The sequence below is a fragment of the Electrona antarctica genome (assembly GCF_951216825.1).
Source record: "Electrona antarctica genome assembly, chromosome: 9".
In the NCBI taxonomy this organism is placed as follows: Eukaryota; Metazoa; Chordata; class Actinopteri; order Myctophiformes; family Myctophidae; genus Electrona; species Electrona antarctica.
The window spans coordinates 58,063,410-58,083,409 of NC_136790.1; the positions used below are offsets into that span (position 1 = coordinate 58,063,410).

Sequence of the window (20,000 nt, forward strand, 5' to 3'; positions counted from 1 at the left end):
GCCACCTAAACTGTTGACAGTTGACTCAAAAGACAACAAGAGAATCTCCAAAAACCATAATATTTGGTACACATGTCCCTTGGGTCATCCTAAGACATCCTAGAAGGGGTGCCCAAAAAAATCTTAAACAGGAAGTGAGTTATTGACAAAATAGAAAATGGCCACCTAAACTGTTGACAGTTGACTCAAAAGACAACAAAAGAATCTCCAAAAACCATAATATTTGATACACATGTCCCTTTGGTCATCCTAAGACATCCTAGAAGGGGTGCCCAAAGAAATCTGAAACAGGAAGTAAGTTATTGACAAAATTGAAAATGGCCGCCTAGATTGTTGGCGATTGACTCAAAAGACACTAAGAATCTCCAAAAACCATAATATTTGGTACACGTGTCCCTTGGGTCATCCTAAAACATCCTAGAAGAGGTACCACAAATAATCTGATACAGGAAGTGAGTTATTGACTAAATTGAAAATGGCCACCTACAATGTTGTCGATTTACTCAAAAGACAACTAAATAATCTCATAAAAGCATGAAATTTGGCACACATGTCCCTTGGGTTATCCTAAAACATCCTAGAAGGGGTCCCCAAAATAGTGGGCTATTGTGAGTTATTTACTGAATTGAAAATGGCCACCTAAAGCATGTGATAAGAAAACTGATGGTTCTGTATGGCAAGACAACTGACATTGAAAATGTTAATGATCTAAGGAAGGACCTGTTTGCTCAAAAATGTCTCTCAATGGAAAACATTCCTCCCACACAAGCTGCACTGCTACAACATTCAGATTGAGCAGTTTACCAATCTGGCTTTTGGTCTGAAATATGGACGGATTAAAGTTGCTGATTTGTGGACACTTTTATTCACACTCTTGCCAGAGGCTGCCTCTTTGTTCGAGAAAGACGGTGCCAGGATGCTGGGTTACCTTGCACAGCATTATGTCAATGTGCTGGTAGTTGCGAAATGGCACACAGTTGCTAGAAGAAAATAAATAAGAAGATAGAGTCCAACATAAGCAACAAGATGAGGGCAAAATAACTAAGATGCAGAGAGTAAAATAACAATATGCAGAGTAACATAAGATGCTGAGTAGAGTTAGATGAATAAAGATTCAAAGAGTAAAGTAAAGAAAAGGAAATAAATATGCTGATGTAGTGTAAATTTAAACATAATACGCCAGGTTATACATTCTGCAGTTGTCAACAGTTTAAACATCCATTTAGAATTTCTTCTTATTTCTTCAACATGTATCACCTTTAGAAATAATAGGTAATTTTGGTAATAGGTCATTTTGGATTTTTCCTTTCCTTTCCTTTAAAAAAAGCCTTTAATGGGCACCCCTTCTAAGATGATGAGATACACCCTAAAGAGTGCATGTACAATATGTGTTGCTTGTATGGAGAGAGTAAAATAACAATATTCAGAGTAAGATAAAGATGCTGAGTAAAATAGATAAAGATATGCAGTTAGATGAATAAAGAAGATTCAAAGAGTAAAGTAAAGAAAAATAAATAAATATGATGATGTAGTGTAAATGTACCAGGTTATACAGACTGCAGTTGTCAACAGTTTAAACAGCCATTTAGAATTTCTTCAACATGGCCCCTTCCTAAAAGGTTTAATAAACAAATGCAAACAAACAAATAATCCCTTTTAGGAACGAGCACTATACGCTTTTATGATGTCTCTGCTTTAGGCGGTTATTTTGAATTTAGCAAAACACTCACTTTTCATCTGTCAACAGTGTAGGGTAAGCGGCCATTTTAAATTTAGTCAATAACTCACTTTCTGTTTCGGATTCCTTTGGGCACCCCTTCTAGGATGTCTTAGGATGATGCAAGGGACATACGTGCTGAATTGTATGCTTCTATGAGATTCTATAGGCTTTTTGAGCCAATCACCAATAACACTGTAGGCGGCCATTTTCAATTTTGTCAATAATTCACTTCCTGTTCATGATTGTTTTTGGCACCCCTTCTAGGATGTCTTGGGGTGACCCAAGGGACATGTGTGCCAAATTGTATGCTTTTTGGAGATTACTTTGGTGTCTTTTGAGTAAACTGTCAACAGTTTAGGTGGCCATTTTGAATCTTTTACATAACTCACTTCCTGTTAAAGATTTTTTTGGGCACCCCTTCTAGGATGATTTAGGATGACCTAAATCATCCTATTTTTTGACGATAGGAGTTGTGCCCCAATAGAGGGCTTATCTCTGGTCATATGAAGATTTTTACAATATATTATCTATTGGTAATCATTCATATGGTCTTTTAAAAGTTTTTAAAAACAATTATATATTTTTGGCATTGACAATATATCACTCAGAAAGGGATTAATGTGGAAGGTCATCTCATTCCGAGTGGTTTTTAAGTCAATTTTTGGCATTTAAAGTTGTTTAAAACATATTTAAGACATTTGTCAGGGGTTCTTTTTGCCAAATCTTTTAATATTAGTCTAATAACTATAAATGTGAAGGTTATACTTGGCACAATCAGTAAAAAATTCAGAATTATATCACCTTTAGGTATAATAGGTCATTTCTGGCGGCCATTTTGGATTTTCCCCTAAAAAAAGCCTTTAATGTGTTTAAAAATGTGGGCACCCCTTCTGAGATGGTGAGATACACCCTAAAGAGTGCGTGTACCAAATGTGGTGCTTTTATCCACCGCGTAACGATTTTAGCCATTTCATGACGGTATTACCCCCTACTATATTGGCTGTTGGTAGTCATGGCTGCCAGTTCCCACCTGATGTTGTGTGGGAGTTCAGACTGATCCAGACCGTACTGAATAACTGCCAGCTTGCATAAGGTCTTCAGACTAGCACTCAAGTCTAAGACATACAGGTCATCATTGACTGTGTTGTATAATCTACGTCCTCCAAAGAGGATGATCCGATCTCCCACCATGCAACAGAATCCCATGTGACTCCGGTTTGTTCTTAAACATGGAACATTCCCTTTGGACTCAACCTTCTTCCAGGTGAAGGTCGCTGGACTGAATTTCCACACATCATTTAAGGCCTCGTTTTGGGTCCTGCCACCAAATATGTACAGATCTCCATTGTAGGAAAAGGCTGAATGACCGTAGCGTCCTTCTGGAAGAGGCTGTGCAGAAGGTGTGTTCATCCATTGGTTCGTCTCTGTGTCAAACACTCTGATGGTGTTATAGCACTCCCCCAACCAGCCCCCAAATACAAACATCTTTGTCCCCATGATGGTGGCAGAATGACATTCTGAGGCAGGAGGTGGAGTTCCTCCGGGGTTAATTAAAGTCCAGGCCATCATGGTGGTGTCCAACTTGTAGATGTCATCAGTGTATCCATTGTTTCCTCCATAGATAAACATGACCTTCCCAACAACACAGGCTGAGTGGCCGTACCTCCCCTCTGGAAAAGTCCCAGAAATCTTGGGTGTGAGCATTCTGTGGTCGTCAACATCAAAAGCATAAAGAACCTTGCTGTATTCCCCTGTGTCAATCCTTCCCCCCCAGATGTAGATGAAAGGGTCGATCAGCACAGCTGTGCGGCTGGTGTTCATGGGGTGAACCTCAAGGGGGCGTTGTCCTCTTCCTGGTGTCTCTGGGGGTAACTTGGTCCAGCATAAAGACACTGTGTTGAAGACATGCACTTCAGTCCGACGCTCGGACTCGATAAAGTCTCCTATAAAGCAGTACACTTTGTGGTCCACTGCTACAGCAGCATCATACGGTGTCTCTGGAAGCCCTTTTAGGTGCACCGTCCAACGAAGCATTTCACACAGTAGTTTATAACTTTCTCCCTGTAAAAGAATGCAGTCCTGAATACCTTGAATGAATGACTGTGGGTCAGCTTTTATATAGGTTAGCGGGCCTACGTGTGACGTAGACATGATGTCACATGTCGCCATGAACAGACTGTGTTAAATATGAGTGACTGACTGTCGGAAACGATACAGAGACACCTCCACGACAATGCAACGATACAGAGACACCTCCACGACAATATAACGATACAGAGACACCACGACAATATAACGATACAGAGACGCCTCCACAACAATATAACGATACAGAGATGCCTCCACGACAATATAACGATACAGAGACGCCTCCACGACAATATAACGATACAGAGACGCCTCCACGACACTATAACGATACAAAGACGCCTCCACGACAATATAACGATACAGAGACACCTCCACGACAATATAACGATACAGAGACGCACACACACGCCTCCACGACAATATAACGATACAGAGACACCTCCCTGACAATATAACGATACAGAGACGCCTCCACGACAATATAACGATACAGAGACACCTCCACGACAATATAACGATACAGAGTCACCTCCACGACAATTTCGCAGAGACAGTTTGTTTATTTCTTGGACCACTATAAGATGAGCCGATGTTATAGAAATTACTTCTTATATGAGACGCAAACATTATATTCCCATTGACAATGAATGGCACAGTCTGACCAAATAGACTAAGGCTCTCATTGATCAATGGAATGTAAGTTCTGACTTAAAGGACCTATAACATAAAACTCAACCTTTGTGTTTTTGGGGCTCCCATATGTGTTTTCTATCCCCACAAATAACCAATTTGGTGTGCTTTAATGGAAATTGCTCTCAGGAACAGCTCAACTGATTTTGTCCTCATCGTGATGTCATCAATGTCACCCTACTTTATATAATTCCTCCTCTTCAGTTCCAAATTTGCATTTCCACTTTGTTGGAATTGTTGATTTTCCAAGCTGGCATGGAATGGAAACAAACCTGGTTTCATCTAGCATCAGTATTATAATGACTCAAATATTAAATAATCTGCATATCAGCGCCCCCACCAACTCAGGACATTGTGGTACTGCAGCTAAAACTGCTTTCAAAGTCCAGAAAGAAATGACAAGGCCTGGTTATATCAGAGGGTGATTGAGTCTCAAACCATTAGAAATAACTTTGAGGTACATAGACAATATGATATTAAATATTAAAAACACTTTTAACAGTGTTTTTTGCGCTTTAAATTCCAGCGTGGGGGTTTGCCTTGTTTCATTTGGTTCCTAGTGTTGATAAATGTGACGGCTGAAATCAATCTGGCCACGCCCTACGAAATCAATCTGGCCACGCCCTACGAAATCAATCTGGCCACGCCCTACGAAATCAATCTGGCCACACCCTACGAAATCAATCTGGCCACGCCCTATGAAATCAATCTGGCCACGCCCTACGAAATCAATCTGGCCACGCCCTACGAAATCAAGCCTCGCCCTCGATTTTGGGACATGAACAACTGCAATACGACAAAAAACGTATGGAAACCATGGTTACACACACTCACACACACACACACACGCACACACACTCACACACACACACACACGCACACGCACACACTCACAGACACACACACACACACTCACACACACACACATACACACACTCACACTCTCACACACACGCACACGCACACACACAAGTTCTATGTTAATGTATTTCTAGACTCCTCCACTGAGTTCTATGTTAATGTATTTCTAGACTCCACTAAGTTCTATGTTAATGTATTTCTAGACTCCACTAAGTTCTATGTTAATGTATTTCTAGACTCCTCCACTAAGTTCCCGCTGCTCTCTCTTGGCGGGAAACGGAAGGACAAGCAGAAGGCCGCCAAGGGGGCGGAGCTTCACAGCGCCGGCGCCCTCGTGTGGGCGGTGACGTCACACAGGTGAGGCTTCTGATTGGTCAATATGTGACCATAGACCTTTATAAAGCGGTGTGTGTCGGTTCGATCCCCAGCCTCCTGTCCCTTTATAAAGCGGTGTGTTCGGTTCGATCCCCAGCCTCCTGTCCCTTTATAAAGCGGTGTGTGTGTCGGTTCGATCCCCAGCCTCCCGTCCCTTTATAAAGCGGTGTGTGTCGGTTCGATCCCCAGCCTCCTGTCCCTTTATAAAGCGGTGTGTGTGTGTCGGTTCGATCCCCAGCCTCCTGTCCTTTTATAAAGCGGTGTGTGTCGTTTCGATCCCCAGCCATCTGTCCCTTTATAAAGCACTAAGTTCTATGTTAATGTATTTCTAGACTCCACTAAGTTCTATGTTAATGTATTTCTAGACTCCTCCACTAAGTTCTATGTTAATGCATTTCTAGACTCCTCCACTAAGTTCTATGTTAATGTATTTCTAGACTCCACTAAGTTCTATGTTAATGTATTTCTAGACTCCACTAAGTTCTATGTTAATGCATTTCTAGACTCCTCCACTAAGTTCTATGTTAATGTATTTCTAGACTCCACTAAGTTCTATGTTAATGTATTTCTAGACTCCTCCACTAAGTTCTATGTTAATGCATTTCTAGACTCCTCCACTAAGTTCTATGTTAATGTATTTCTAGACTCCACTAAGTTCTATGTTAATGTATTTCTAGACTCCACTAAGTTCTATGTTAATGCATTTCTAGACTCCACTAAGTTCTATGTTAATGTATTTCTAGACTCCTCCACTAAGTTCTATGTTAATGTATTTCTAGACTCCTCCACTAAGTTCTATGTTAATGTATTGGTTCGATCCCCAGCCTCCTGTCCCTTTATAAAGCGGTGTGTGTGTCGGTTCGATCCCCAGCCTCCCGTCCCTTTATAAAGCGGTGTGTGTCGGTTCAATCCCCAGCCTCCTCTCCCTTTATAAAGCGGTGTGTGTCGGTTCGATCCCCAGCCTCCTGTCCCTTTATAAAGCGGTGTGTTCGGTTCGATCCCCAGCCTCCTGTCCCTTTATAAAGCGGTGTGTTCGGTTCGATCCCCAGCCTCCCGTCCCTTTATAAAGCGGTGTGTCGGTTCGATCCCCAGCCTCCTGTCCCTTTATAAAGCGGTGTGTATCGGTTCGATCCCCAGCCTCCCGTCCCTTTATAAAGCGGTGTGTGTGTGTCGGTTCGATCCCCAACCTCCTGTCCCCTTATAAAGCGGTGTGTTCGGTTCGATCCCCAGCCTCCTGTCCCTTTATAAAGCGGTGTGTCGGTTCGATCCCCAGCCTCCTGTCCCTTTATAAAACGGTGTGTGTGTTCGGTTCGATCCCCAGCCTCCTGTCCCTTTATAAAGCGGTGTGTTCGGTTCGATCCCCAGCCTCCCGTCCTTTTATAAAGCGGTGTGTTCGGTTCGATCCCCAGCCTCCTGTCCCTTTATAAAGCGGTGTGTTCGGTTCGATCCCCAGCCTCCTCTCCCTTTATAAAGCGGTGTGTTCGGTTCGATCCCCAGCCTCCTCTCCCTTTATAAAGCGGTGTGTTCGGTTCGATCCCCAGCCTCCTGTCCATTTATAAAGCGGTGTGTGTCGGTTCGATCCCCAGCCTCCTGTCCCTTTATAAAGCGGTGTGTGTCGGTTCGATCCCCAGCCTCCTGTCCCTTTATAAAGCGGTGTGTTCGGTTCGATCCCCATCCTCCTGTCCCTTTATAAAGCGGTGTGTGTGTGTGTCGGTTCGATCCCCAGCCTCCCGTGCCTCCTGGCTGTGTCCGCTGAGTCGGTAGTGCTCATCGAGCGCTACACCAAGAGGGTGGTGTTCAACTGCTCCTGCCGCGACGTCATTGGATGGAAGGCTGTGACGGACACCAAGGAGGCGGGGCCTCCGTCACTGGACATCTTCTACGAGAAAGGAGACTCTGTGTCGATCACTGTGACGGACAGCCAGGCGGAGGAGGTCCGGGAGGTGGTCACCAGACTGGAGGTACGGGTGTGTGTGTGTGTGTGTGTGTGTGTGTGTGTGTGTGTGTGTGTGTGTGTGTGTGTGTGTGTGTGTGTGTGTGTGTGTGTGTGTGTGTGTGTGTGTGTGTGTGTGTGTGTGTGTGTGTGTGTGTGTGTGTGTGTGTGTGTGTGTGCGTGCGCGCGCGTGTGGCAGAGAGTATGAGTATAACATGATGCTTAAAACACCAAAAGGGGTTCCCGCCCAGAATGAGTTAAGGGCCCCAGACGGAGGTCTCCGTCCTATTAATTATGCCCTAGAGGGAGATTGATTAATAGGATGGAGGTTATTGATATCAAAACCGATCGCATCGCTCCACAGCCTGGGAGCGTCAGCGTCTGTTGCGCAACATTCGATGTTGCGCAACAGTGGGACGTCAACGAAAATGTTCCCCCCCTGTTTTGCCGACGAGAACGAAAATCTTAAAACGTTAATAACTCTTGATCTAAATTATCCCGTCTAATTCTAAGCAAAGATCCTGTGTTAGACGGCCCTCCGCGGTTCAGTCGCTAGTCGCGTTAGATTTAATCATACCTCCCGTTGTTGTCGATCGCCTCAAGAGTGTTTTGGCTACATTTTTAGCTGCTACAGCCACATCCGGGATAACATCCGGATGTGGTGCTCCGCTGCTATAAATCGCTGGGATTTAATGGATTAAATAACCCCGGGCAATCAAGGTGTTAATGATTATGTCCTCGTTAACAGCTGGTGACACGGGGCTGCGAGGCCTTAGAGGTGACCCCGCTCCGTGACGGGGTGGGGCATCATGACATCATCATGACATCATAATATCTTATGGTTAACAGCTGGTGACACGCGGCTGTGAGGCCCTGGAGGTGACTCCTCTCCGTGATGGGGTTGGTCAGCCCGGCTTCCTGATGAGCGAGGAGGGCTTTGTGACGGAGCTGCAGAGGTTCTGCTACGCTGAGAGCGGAGGACTGCAGCTGTGGGCGCGGGTCGTTAGGCTGTGTGGGCTGGGCCTGGTACACCTCAGGTACACACACACACACACACACACACACAACGCGCACGCACACACACACACACACACACACACACACACACACACCCACAGCTGTGGGCGCGGGTCGTTAGGCTGTGTGGGCTGGGCCTGGTACACCTCAGGTAGCACGCACAGCTGTGGCCGCAGGTCATCTAAACTATGGAATGAACTTCCCATTGCAGTCAGAACTACAGACTCACTCCCAATCTAAACTATGGAATGAACTTCCCATTGCAGTCAGAACTACAGACTCACTCCCAATCTAAACTATGGAATGAACTTCCCATTACAGTCAGAACTACAGACTCACTCCCAATCTAAACTATGGAATGAACTTCCCATTGCAGTCAGAACTACAGACTCACTCCCAATCTAAACTATGGAATGAACTTCCCATTGCAGTCAGAACTGCAGACTCACTCCCAATCTAAACTAAGGAATGAACTTCCCATTGCAGTCAGAACTGCAGACTCACTCCCAATCTAAACTATGGAATGAACTTCCCATTACAGTCAGAACTACAGACTCACTCCCAATCTAAACTATGGAATGAACTTCCCATTGCAGTCAGAACTACAGACTCACTCCCAATCTAAACTATGGAATGAACTTCCCATTGCAGTCAGAAGAACTACAGACTCACTCCCAATCTAAACTATGGAATGAACTTCCCATTGCAGTCAGAAGAACTACAGACTCACTTCCAATCTAAACTATGGAATGAACTTCCCATTGCAGTCAGAAACTACAGACTCACTCCCAATCTTCCACCGTAGTCTGAAAAACTCCATCTCAGCCTGTAGCCCCTCCCCTAGCCTCGACGACCTTACAGGCAAATGCAAAGACTCAAGTTATGTAACTTAGATATCATTTTATGTAGACAAAGCACTATAGGCCTATAGTGAATACTCATAGTTTCATTATATATATATTCTACTGTTAGGTTCTTAGCTTCCTTAAGGTTCAAGGTTGGACTTTATTGATCCATCTTGTGTAACAGGTACATGAGAGTAAAACTAATGTGTCTTTGTCTTCCTTACAGACAATGCAGCGGTATAGTCACATATATATATATATATATATATATATATATATATATATATACTCGGTGCCACGCTACGAGCTTGTTGATCTGCTATTTTTCAACAGCTAAAGTATAACATAATGCTTAAAACACCAAAAGGGGTGATCCTGCCGAGAATGGGTTAAGAGTGTCTGATAATTGAAATGGCTGCGTTTTAAACGGTAAATAAACATGTCTCTGGTTCCCCCTCAGCCCAGGCGAGAGGAGCATTGTAATAGGTCAGTTATATAATGATGTCACTGATGATGTCACTGGTTGTATCCTCCCCCTCAGCCCCGACGAGAGGAGTCGCCTGCTAAGGACCGCCCACAAGATCCACATCACCGTCATCCCACCCGACGAGAACGGAAAACCTCGCAGGTCAGTTAGAAACTGCTTGTTTTGTTCTCCCTGGAAATAAAAATGTCTAGTTTTAAGTTTCCGAGGCTAGAAACTACTGGACCAGGGCTTCTCACCCTGCCCAGTGTTTCAACATAATAGTACACAAAGGTCGTACTCACAGAGCACGACCTTGGACTGCTATTATGTGATCAGATTTGACTGAGAGCCTGCCATCGCGCAAACTCCAGCTTTTCACCAGAGGAGAAAAACTTTTGTTTTCTTTTTTCTCCAAAGTGAGTTAATATCACAGGCAGACTCTTCACATACTAGAGCATGTCTGAAATAATTGGCACCTCTTCTACTACAGTGAACTGTAGAGTGACTGATGTTAGTCTGCCTCAAATGTTACTCTTTCACCTGCTTTTTACTAACACTAACATTACAAAGATTCCCAGAACATCGAGATGAACCTGTGTAGTTTATGGCTGCTCCAACAGTAGAGATGAACCTGTGTAGTTTATGGCTGCTCCAACAGTAGAGATGAACCTGTGTAGTTTATGGCTGCTCCAACAGTAGAGATGAACGTGTGTAGTTTATGGCTGCTCCAACAGTAGAGATGAACCTGTGTAGTTATGGATGCTCCAACAGTAGAGATGAACCTGTGTAGTTTATGGCTGCTCCAACAGTAGAGATGAACCTGTGTAGTTATGGATGCTCCAACAGTAGAGATGAACCTGTGTAGTTTATGGCTGCTCCAACAGTAGAGATGAACCTGTGTAGTTTATGGATGCTCCAACAGTAGAGATGAACCTGTGTAGTTTATGGCTGCTCAAACAGTAGAGATGAACCTGTGTAGTTTATGGCTGCTCCAACAGTAGAGATGAACCTGTGTAGTTTATGGCTGCTCAAACAGTAGAGATGAACCTGTGTAGTTTATGGCTGCTCCAACAGTAGAGATGAACCTGTGTAGTTTATGGCTGCTCCAACAGTAGAGATGAACCTGTGTAGTTTATGGCTGCTCCAACAGTAGAGATGAACCTGTGTAGTTTATATGGCTGCTCCAACAGTAGAGATGAACCTGTGTAGTTTATGGCTGCTCCAACAGTAGAGATGAACCTGTGTAGTTTATGGCTGCTCCAACAGTAGAGATGAACCTGTGTAGTTTATGGCTGCTCAAACAGTAGAGATGAACCTGTGTATTTTATGGCTGCTCCAACAGTAGTGGCAACATTCCAAAGTAATGTGTTGTTGTGAGCTATACAGGAGTTCCTCTGAGCTGTAATGTGTTGTTGTGACCTATACAGGAGTTTATGTGGTTGTTGTGACCTATACAGGAGTTTCTGTGGTTGTTGTGACCTATACAGGAGTTCCTCTGCTTGTTGTGACCTATACAGGAGTTCCTCTGAGCTGTAATGTGTTGTTGTGACCTATACAGGAGTTCATCTGCTTGTTGTGACCTATACAGGAGTTCATCTGCTTGTTGTGACCTATACAGGAGTTCCTCTGCTTGTTGTGACCTATACAGGAGTTCCTCTGAGCTGTAATGTGTTGTTGTGACCTATACAGGAGTTCATCTGCTTGTTGTGACCTATACAGGAGTTCATCTGCTTGTTGTGACCTATGCAGGAGTTCATCTGCTTGTTGTGACCTATACAGGAGTTCCTCTGAGCTGTAATGTGTTGTTGTGACCTATACAGGAGTTCATCTGCTTGTTGTGACCTATACAGGAGTTCATCTGCTTGTTGTGACCTATGCAGGAGTTCATCTGCTTGTTGTGACCTATACAGGAGTTCATCTGCTTGTTGTGACCTATAGTTTCTGTGGTTGTGTTTATACAGGAGTTTCTCCGAGCTCTACCACAAAGCCATCGCGGACGCGGAACAAAAGCCTGGAGACTGTGGAGAGGTTGAGTCTGGAGAGGCCTGGGTCCTCGACGACAGGGAGGAGGAAGAGGAGGAGGAGGAAGAGGAGGAGGAAGAGGAGGAAGAGGAAGAGAAGCAGGTGCTTAATTTAGACCTGAGAACAGATTCTACAAAATGTCTTCTAAATCCTGACAGTTTCTATATCAGTGGTTCTCAAACTATTTCGTGTCAAGGAACCCCAGAATTATCTGTAATTGGCTGCCGATCCCCATCTGAAAATATGTTGTTCCAGGGACCTCCCACTCCCAGAAGCAAAGATTTGAGTTAAAAACGTTCGCTCTGAAAGAATATAATATTCAAAGATTTGAGACACATTTTATGATTTTTTTCAAAAATGGCAGTGCCAGCCGCGCTACGAGCTTGTAGATTAAAGCAATAAGCCACAAGAGGTCTCAGGTTACCGTGAATTTTATAATGACTTTTATAATGTCTGAGAGGTGTAGGCAGACCCGACGCGTTACCGTGTGTTTTATAATGTCTGAGAGGCGTAGACAGACCCGACGCGTTACCGTGTGTTTTATAATGTCTGAGAGGTGTAGGCAGACCCGACGCGTTACCGTGTGTTTTATAATGTCTGAGAGGTGTAGGCAGACCCGACGCGTTACCGTGTGTTTTATAATGTCTGAGAGGCGTAGGCAGACCCGACACGTTACCGTGTGTTTTATAATGTCTGAGAGGCGTAGGAAGACCCGACGCGTTACCGTGTGTTTTATAATGTCTGAGAGGTGTAGGCAGACCCGACGCGTTACCGTGTGTTTTATAATGTCTGAGAGGTGTAGGCAGACCCGAGACGTTACCGTGTGTTTTATAATGTCTGAGAGGTGTAGGCAGAACCGACGCGCAGCGGAGGGTCTGAGAGGCGTAGGCAGACCCGACGCGCATCGGAGGGTCTGAGAGGCGTAGGCAGACCCGACGCGCAGCGGAACCTCATAAAACTATTAACAGTCAAAGCCTATTTTTTAATACTACGCTTAACGCCATTGGCGTAGATCAATGGCAATTGCGCTTTTATAGTGCATTCGATCGATCGAGCCATAATGCTACTTACGTTAGCATCGGGTAGCTACCTGTTGTTGTCATGACAATGGATCGCCCATCTTAGATCGAGCTCGCCATAATAGTCCATTATATCCGTTTCTTTCAATCGCCTGTATCTCCTATTCCTTGTCCCAGGTGGCATTTTTGGTCAAAACAGCGTTTATTTGACGGCACAGAGCCGACGATGTGGAGGCCTCCAGTGCCCCGGTTTGGATTCATATTGTAAACAAGGCCTGTCCAGGCTCCGTTCAGCTTCCTATGTTATGTTGACTTCCGGCGGACCGGAAATGTGGCTTTTCAAAATAAGAACTCAACTGGAAAAAATGCTGGCGTGAATTAGATCCCAATTTTTCAATAAATGCTAGCGGTTAGAGTGTTAAATTCACAATAGTAGCTACGCTTTGCGCCCACCAGAGGGAGCCACATCACTTCCTTGTTTTGCTCGGCAAGTAGGCTATGTGACGGGAGAATAGCGCTTGATGTCTTTACGGGGCTGCCTGGAGCCACACATTCACAGTCATATGAGTGCGGGCGGTGCTTACACACGCCCGCACGGCCAGCGTGTGTAAGGCAATCAAGCGCTCCCCTTCCCCAGATCAGCTACAAGGCTGCAGGATCAGCTGGGAATGATACGAAGTGATTGATGGTTTGGATTATCGTGACCATTCAGATCGATGGTGATTCGCTCTGGATTAGAGTGTCTGCTAAATGCCTAAATTGTTAATTGTATCTTATCTTAAATTTTCTTAAATTATCTTCTCTTCTTCTCAGATATCGTGTCTGGACGCTGGTGACCAGCCTGATGGCGAGGTGGGCGTGGCTCTGCTGGCTCCGCCCAGCCTGCCGTTGCTACGGGCGACCAGCCTGCAGGACCACCCCCCCGATGACCCCGCCCACCATGATCACATGACGCGCAGCTGTTCGCTGGAGAGGCAGCAGCAGAACTTCAGCCAATTAGACGACTCGCATTTAGAGTACGTAAACACCTTCAGCCAATTACACAACTCACAAACCAGTGACAACGCAATATACGTCCATTGGCTGGGATTAAGTCAATGTCTCTGTAGCCTGGCCCAGCCAGTCTGCCCCTGGTCTAGAGGGGCGGGTAGCTTGGCCCAGCCAGCGTGCTTTCTGGTCTAGAGGGGCGGGTAGCCTGGCCCAGCCAGCGTGCTTTCTGGTCTAGAGGGGCGGGTAGCCTGGCCCAGCCAGCGTGCTTTCTGGTCTAGAGGGGCGGGTAGCCTGGCCCAGCCAGCGTGCTTTCTGGTCTAGATGGGCGGGTAGCCTGGCCCAGCCAGCGTGCTTTCTGGTCTAGAGGGGCGGGTAGCCTGGCCCAGCCAGCGTGCTTTCTGGTCTAGAGGGGCGGGTAGCCTGGCCCAGCCAGCGTGCTTTCTGGTCTAGATGGGCGGGTAGCCTGGCCCAGCCAGCGTGCTTTCTGGTCTAGAGGGGCGGGTAGCCTGGCCCAGCCAGCGTGCTTTCTGGTCTAGAGGGGCGGGTAGCCTGGCCCAGCCAGCGTGCTTTCTGGTCTAGAGGGGCGGGTAGCCTGGCCCAGCCAGCGTGCTTTCTGGTCTAGAGGAGCGGGTAGCCTGGCCCAGCCAGCATGCTTTCTGGTCTAGAGGGGCGGGTATCCTGGCCCAGCCAGCGTGCTTTCTGGTCTAGAGGGGCGGGTAGCCTGGCCCAGCCAGCATGCTTTCTGGTCTAGAGGGGCGGGTAGCCTGGCCCAGCCAGCATGCTTTCTGGTCTAGAGGGGCGGGTAGCCTGGCCCAGCCAGCGTGCTTTCTGGTCTAGAGGGGCGGGTAGCCTGGCCCAGCCAGCGTGCTTTCTGGTCTAGAGGGGCGGGTAGCCTGGCGCAGCCAGCGTTCTGTCTTTATAAGTAAGTAAGTGGAACGGGTCCTGGACAGACCTTGTTTACCAAACGGATCTATACCGGGGCACTGGAGAGCTCCACATCGCCGGCTCTGTGCCGTCAAATAAACCTTGTTTTGACCAAAAATGCCATCTGGGACAAGGAATAGGAGATACAGGCGATTGAAAGAAACAGATAGAATGGATTATTATGGCGAGGTCGATCTAAGATGAGCGACCCATTGTCATGACAACAACAGCAAGTAGCATTATGACTTGATCGATCGAAAGTGCTATAAAAGCGCAATTACCATTGATCTACGCCAATGGCGGTAAGCGTAGTATTAAATAATAGGCTTCAATTGACCTAGATCTACAGCAATGGCGCGAAGGGTGTTAATGTCTCTCTCTCCTCAGACATGTGTATGTTAATGTCTCTCTCTCTCTCTCTCTCTCTCTCTCTCTCTCTCTCTCTCTCTCTCTCTCTCCTCAGCCATGTGTATGTTAATGTGTCTCTCTCTCTCTCTCTCTCTCTCTCTCTCTCTCTCTCTCTCTCCTCAGCCATGTGTATGTTAATGTGTCTCTCTCTCTCTCTCCTCAGCCATGTGTATGACAACGTTGCAGTGAGGGCTTCAGACCACCAGAGGGAGACAGACCACGTCTACCAGAACTCGGGCGCGCTCAGCGACGCGACCCCTGACCTCATCCTGGCCGTCAAGCCCAAGATGACCCTGGACGACACGCAGGTCAGCTGACACCCACCCACCAATAGGAGGCCAGGGTTACACCCACCCACCAATAGGAGGCCAGGGTTACACCCACCCACCAATAGGAGGCCGGGGGCCAGGATGACATTGTTACGTCATGTTGTAGTCATTGTTTTGTAGTCCTCAGGCAGGATGTCTAAACCAGGACCTCCTTTCCCTCAAACCAGAAGAACAATACCTCTCTCTCTCTCTCTCTCTCTCTCTCTCTCTCTCTCTCTCCAGTCTAAGTGAATGCCTCTCTCTCTATCTCTCTCTCTCTCTTTTTCTCTCTCTCTCTCTCTCTCTCTGTCTCTCTCTCTCTCTCTCTCTCTCTCCCTCGCTCTCACTCTCTCTCTCTCTCTCTCTCTCTCTCTCTCTCTCTCTCTCTCTCTCTCTCTCTCTCTCTCTCTCCAGTCTAAGTGAATGTCTCTCTCTCTATCTCCAGGCCTCGTCCAGTGAGTCGTCCTCCCGCCCGTCGTGTTTGGACCGAGCCGAGAGGAACTCCAGAGCTCTGAGCCTCCACAACTCTATTACCAAAAGTAATCTATACTTTATACTCTTTATACTCTATACTCTATATCCTTCACAACTCTATCATCAAGAGTATGAATGAATGAATGAATGAATGAATGATGTTATTTAAGTGTCTGACTGCGTTTTGCAGCCCATCCCTTATGGGATTATTCAGACACAATTTACAGTACAATATATTTCCTGTGCCGACACGCTGACACCACCATATAATAGAGTATGTCTGTATGATGACATCACTGATTGACTGTACAGTAGAAGGTGCTGTACTGATTGACTGTACAGTATAAGGTGCTGTATGATGACATCACTGATTGACTGTACAGTAGATGGTGCTCCAGATTGACTGTACAGTATAAGGTGCTGTATGATGACATCACTGATTGACTGTACAGTAGATGGTGCTCCACTGATTGACTGTACAGCATAAGGTGCTGTACTGATTGACTGTACAGTATAAAGTGCTGTACTGATTGACTGTACAGTAGATGGTGCTGTACTGATTGACTGTACAGTATAAGGTGCTGTACTGATTGACTGTACAGTAGATGGTGCTGTACTGATTGACTGTACAATATAAGGTGCTGTACTGATTGACTGTACAGTAGATGGTGCTGTACTGATTGACTGTACAGTATAAGGTGCTACTGATTGACTGTACAGTATAAGGTGCTACTGATTGACTGTACAATATAAGGTGCTGTACTGATTGACTGTACAGTAGATGGGGCTGTACTGATTGACTGTACAGTAGATGGTGCTCCACTGATTGACTGTACAGTTTAAGGTGCTGTACTGATTGACTGTACAGTATAAGGTGCTGTATGATGACATCACTGATTGACTGTACAGTAGACGGTGCTCCACTGATTGACTGTACAGTATAAGGTGCTGTACTGATTGACTGTACAGTATAAGGTGCTGTACTGATTGACTGTACAGTATAAGGTGCTGTACTGATTGACTGTACAGTAGATGGTGCTCCACTGATTGACTGTACAGTATAAGGTGCTGTACTGATTGACTGTACAGTATAAGGTGCTGTATGATGACATCACTGATTGAATGTACAGTAGATGGTGCTCCACTGATTGACTGTACAGTATAAAGTGCTGTACTGATTGACTGTACAGTAGATGGTGCTCCATTGATTGACTGTACAGTATAAGGTGCTGTACTGATTGACTGTACAGTATAAGGTGCTGTACTGATTGACTGTACAGTATAAAGTGCTCTACTGATTGACTGTACAGTAGATGGTGCTGTACTGATTGACTGTACAGTAGATGGTGCTCCACTGATTGACTGTACAGTATAAGGTGCTGTACTGATTGACTGTACAGTATAAAGTGCTGTACTGATTGACTGTACAGTAGATGGTGCTGTACTGATGGACTGTACAGTATAAGGTGCTGTACTGATTGACTGTACAGTATAAGGTGCTGTACTGATTGACTGTACAGTAGATGGTGCTCCACTGATTTACTGTACAGTATAAAATGCTGTACTGATTGACTGTACAGTAGATGGTGCTCCACTGATTGACTGTACAGTATAAGGTGCTGTACTGATTGACTGTACAGTATAAGGTGCTGTACTGATTGGCTGTACAGTATGTGGTGCTCCACTGATTGACTGTACAGTATAAGGTGCTACTGATTGACTGTACAGTAGATGGTGCTGTACTGATTGACTGTACAGTATAAGGTGCTACTGATTGACTGTACAGTATAAGGTGCTCCACTGATTGACTGTACAGTATAAGGTGCTGTACTGATTGACTGTACAGTAGATGGTGCTCCACTGATTGACGGTACAGTATAAGGTGCTGTACTGATTGACTGTACAGTATAAGGTGCTGTACTGATTGACTGTACAGTAGATAGTGCTCCACTGATTGACTGTACAGTATAAAGTGCTGTACTGATTGACTGTACAGTAGATGGTGCTCCACTGATTGACTGTACAGTATAAGGTGCTGTACTGATTGGCTGTACAGTATGTGGTGCTGTACTGATTGACTGTACAGTATAAGGTGCTGTACTGATTGGCTGGACAGTATGTGGTGCTCCATTGATTGACTGTACAGTATAAGGTTCTCCACTGATTGACTGTACAGTAGATGGTGCTGTACTGATTGACTGTACAGTATAAAATGCTGTACTGATTGACTGTACAGTAGATGGTGCTCCACTGATTGACTGTACAGTATAAAATGCTGTACTGATTGACTGTACAGTAGATGGTGCTCCATTGATTGACTGTACAGTATAAGGTGCTGTACTGATTGACTGTACAGTATAAGGTGCTGTACTGATTGACTGTACAGATTAAGGTGCTGTACTGATTGACTGTACAGTATAAAGTGCTGTACTGATTGACTGTACAGTAGATGGTGCTGTACTGATGGACTGTACAGTATAAGGTGCTGTACTGATTGACTGTACAGTATAAGGTGCTGTACTGATTGACTGTACAGTAGATGGTGCTCCACTGATTGACTGTACAGTAGATGGTGCTCAACTGATTGACTGTACAGTATAAGGTGCTGTACTGATTGACTGTACAGTATAAGGTGCTGTACTGATTGGCTGTACAGTATAAGGTGCTGTACTGATTGACTGTACAGTATAAGGTGCTGTACTGATTGACTGTACAGTATAAGGTGCTGTACTGATTGACTGTACAGTAGATGGTGATGTACTGATGGACTGTACAGTATAAGGTGCTGTACTGATTGACTGTACAGTATAAGGTGCTGTACTGATTGACTGTACAGTAGATGGTGCTCCACTGATTGACTGTACAGTATAAGGTGCTGTACTGATTGACTGTACAGTAGATGGTGCTCCACTGATTGACTGTACAGTATAAGGTGCTGTACTGATTGACTGTACAGTATAAGGTGCTACTGATTGGCTGTACAGTATGTGGTGCTCCACTGATTGACTGTACAGTAGATGGTGCTGTACTGATTGACTGTACAGTAAAAGGTGCTGTACTGATTGACTGTACAGTATAAGGTGCTGTACTGATTGACTGTACAGTATAAGGTGCTGTACTGATTGACTGTACAGTATAAGGTGCTCCACTGATTGACTGTACAGTATAAGGTGCTGTACTGATTGACTGTACAGTAGATGGTGCTCCACTGATTGACTGTACAGTATAAGGTGCTGTACTGATTGACTGTACAGTATAAGGTGCTACTGATTGGCTGTACAGTATGTGGTGCTCCACTGATTGACTGTACAGTAGATGGTGCTGTACTGATTGACTGTACAGTAAAAGGTGCTGTACTGATTGACTGTACAGTATAAGGTGCTCCACTGATTGACTGTACAGTATAAGGTGCTGTACTGATTGACTGTACAGTAGATGGTGCTCCACTGATTGACTGTACAGTATAAGGTGCTGTACTGATTGACTGTACAGTATAAGGTGCTACTGATTGGCTGTACAGTATGTGGTGCTCCACTGATTGACTGTACAGTAGATGGTGCTGTACTGATTGACTGTACAGTAAAAGGTGCTGTACTGATTGACTGTACAGTATAAGGTGCTGTACTGATTGACTGTACAGTATAAGGTGCTGTACTGATTGACTGTACAGTAGATGGTGCTCCACTGATTGACTGTACAGTATAAAGTGCTGTACTGATTGACTGTACAGTAGATGGTGCTCCACTGATTGACTGTACAGTATAAGGTGCTGTACTGATTGACTGTACAGTAGATGGTGCTCCACTGATTGACTGTACAGTATAAAGTGCTGTACTGATTGACTGTACAGTATAAGG

The 20,000-nt window shown here is 45.2% G+C and overlaps 1 protein-coding gene across 1 annotated transcript in view; it reads left to right on the plus strand.

Annotated features, from left to right (window-relative positions):
* The window catches only part of sipa1 (signal-induced proliferation-associated 1), a gene marked incomplete at both ends in the record, with an annotated part of 48,022 nt that overhangs the window by 12,134 nt on the left and 15,888 nt on the right, over positions 1 to 20,000 (plus strand). The window contains 8 exons of the mRNA XM_079510842.1: positions 5,599 to 5,719; positions 7,464 to 7,698; positions 8,520 to 8,707; positions 10,074 to 10,160; positions 11,960 to 12,092; positions 13,853 to 14,055; positions 15,525 to 15,669; positions 16,115 to 16,208. Of these exons, the coding sequence (XP_079366968.1) occupies positions 5,599 to 5,719; positions 7,464 to 7,698; positions 8,520 to 8,707; positions 10,074 to 10,160; positions 11,960 to 12,092; positions 13,853 to 14,055; positions 15,525 to 15,669; positions 16,115 to 16,208 (1,206 nt within the window). The remainder of the gene's footprint in view (positions 1 to 5,598; positions 5,720 to 7,463; positions 7,699 to 8,519; positions 8,708 to 10,073; positions 10,161 to 11,959; positions 12,093 to 13,852; positions 14,056 to 15,524; positions 15,670 to 16,114; positions 16,209 to 20,000) is intronic.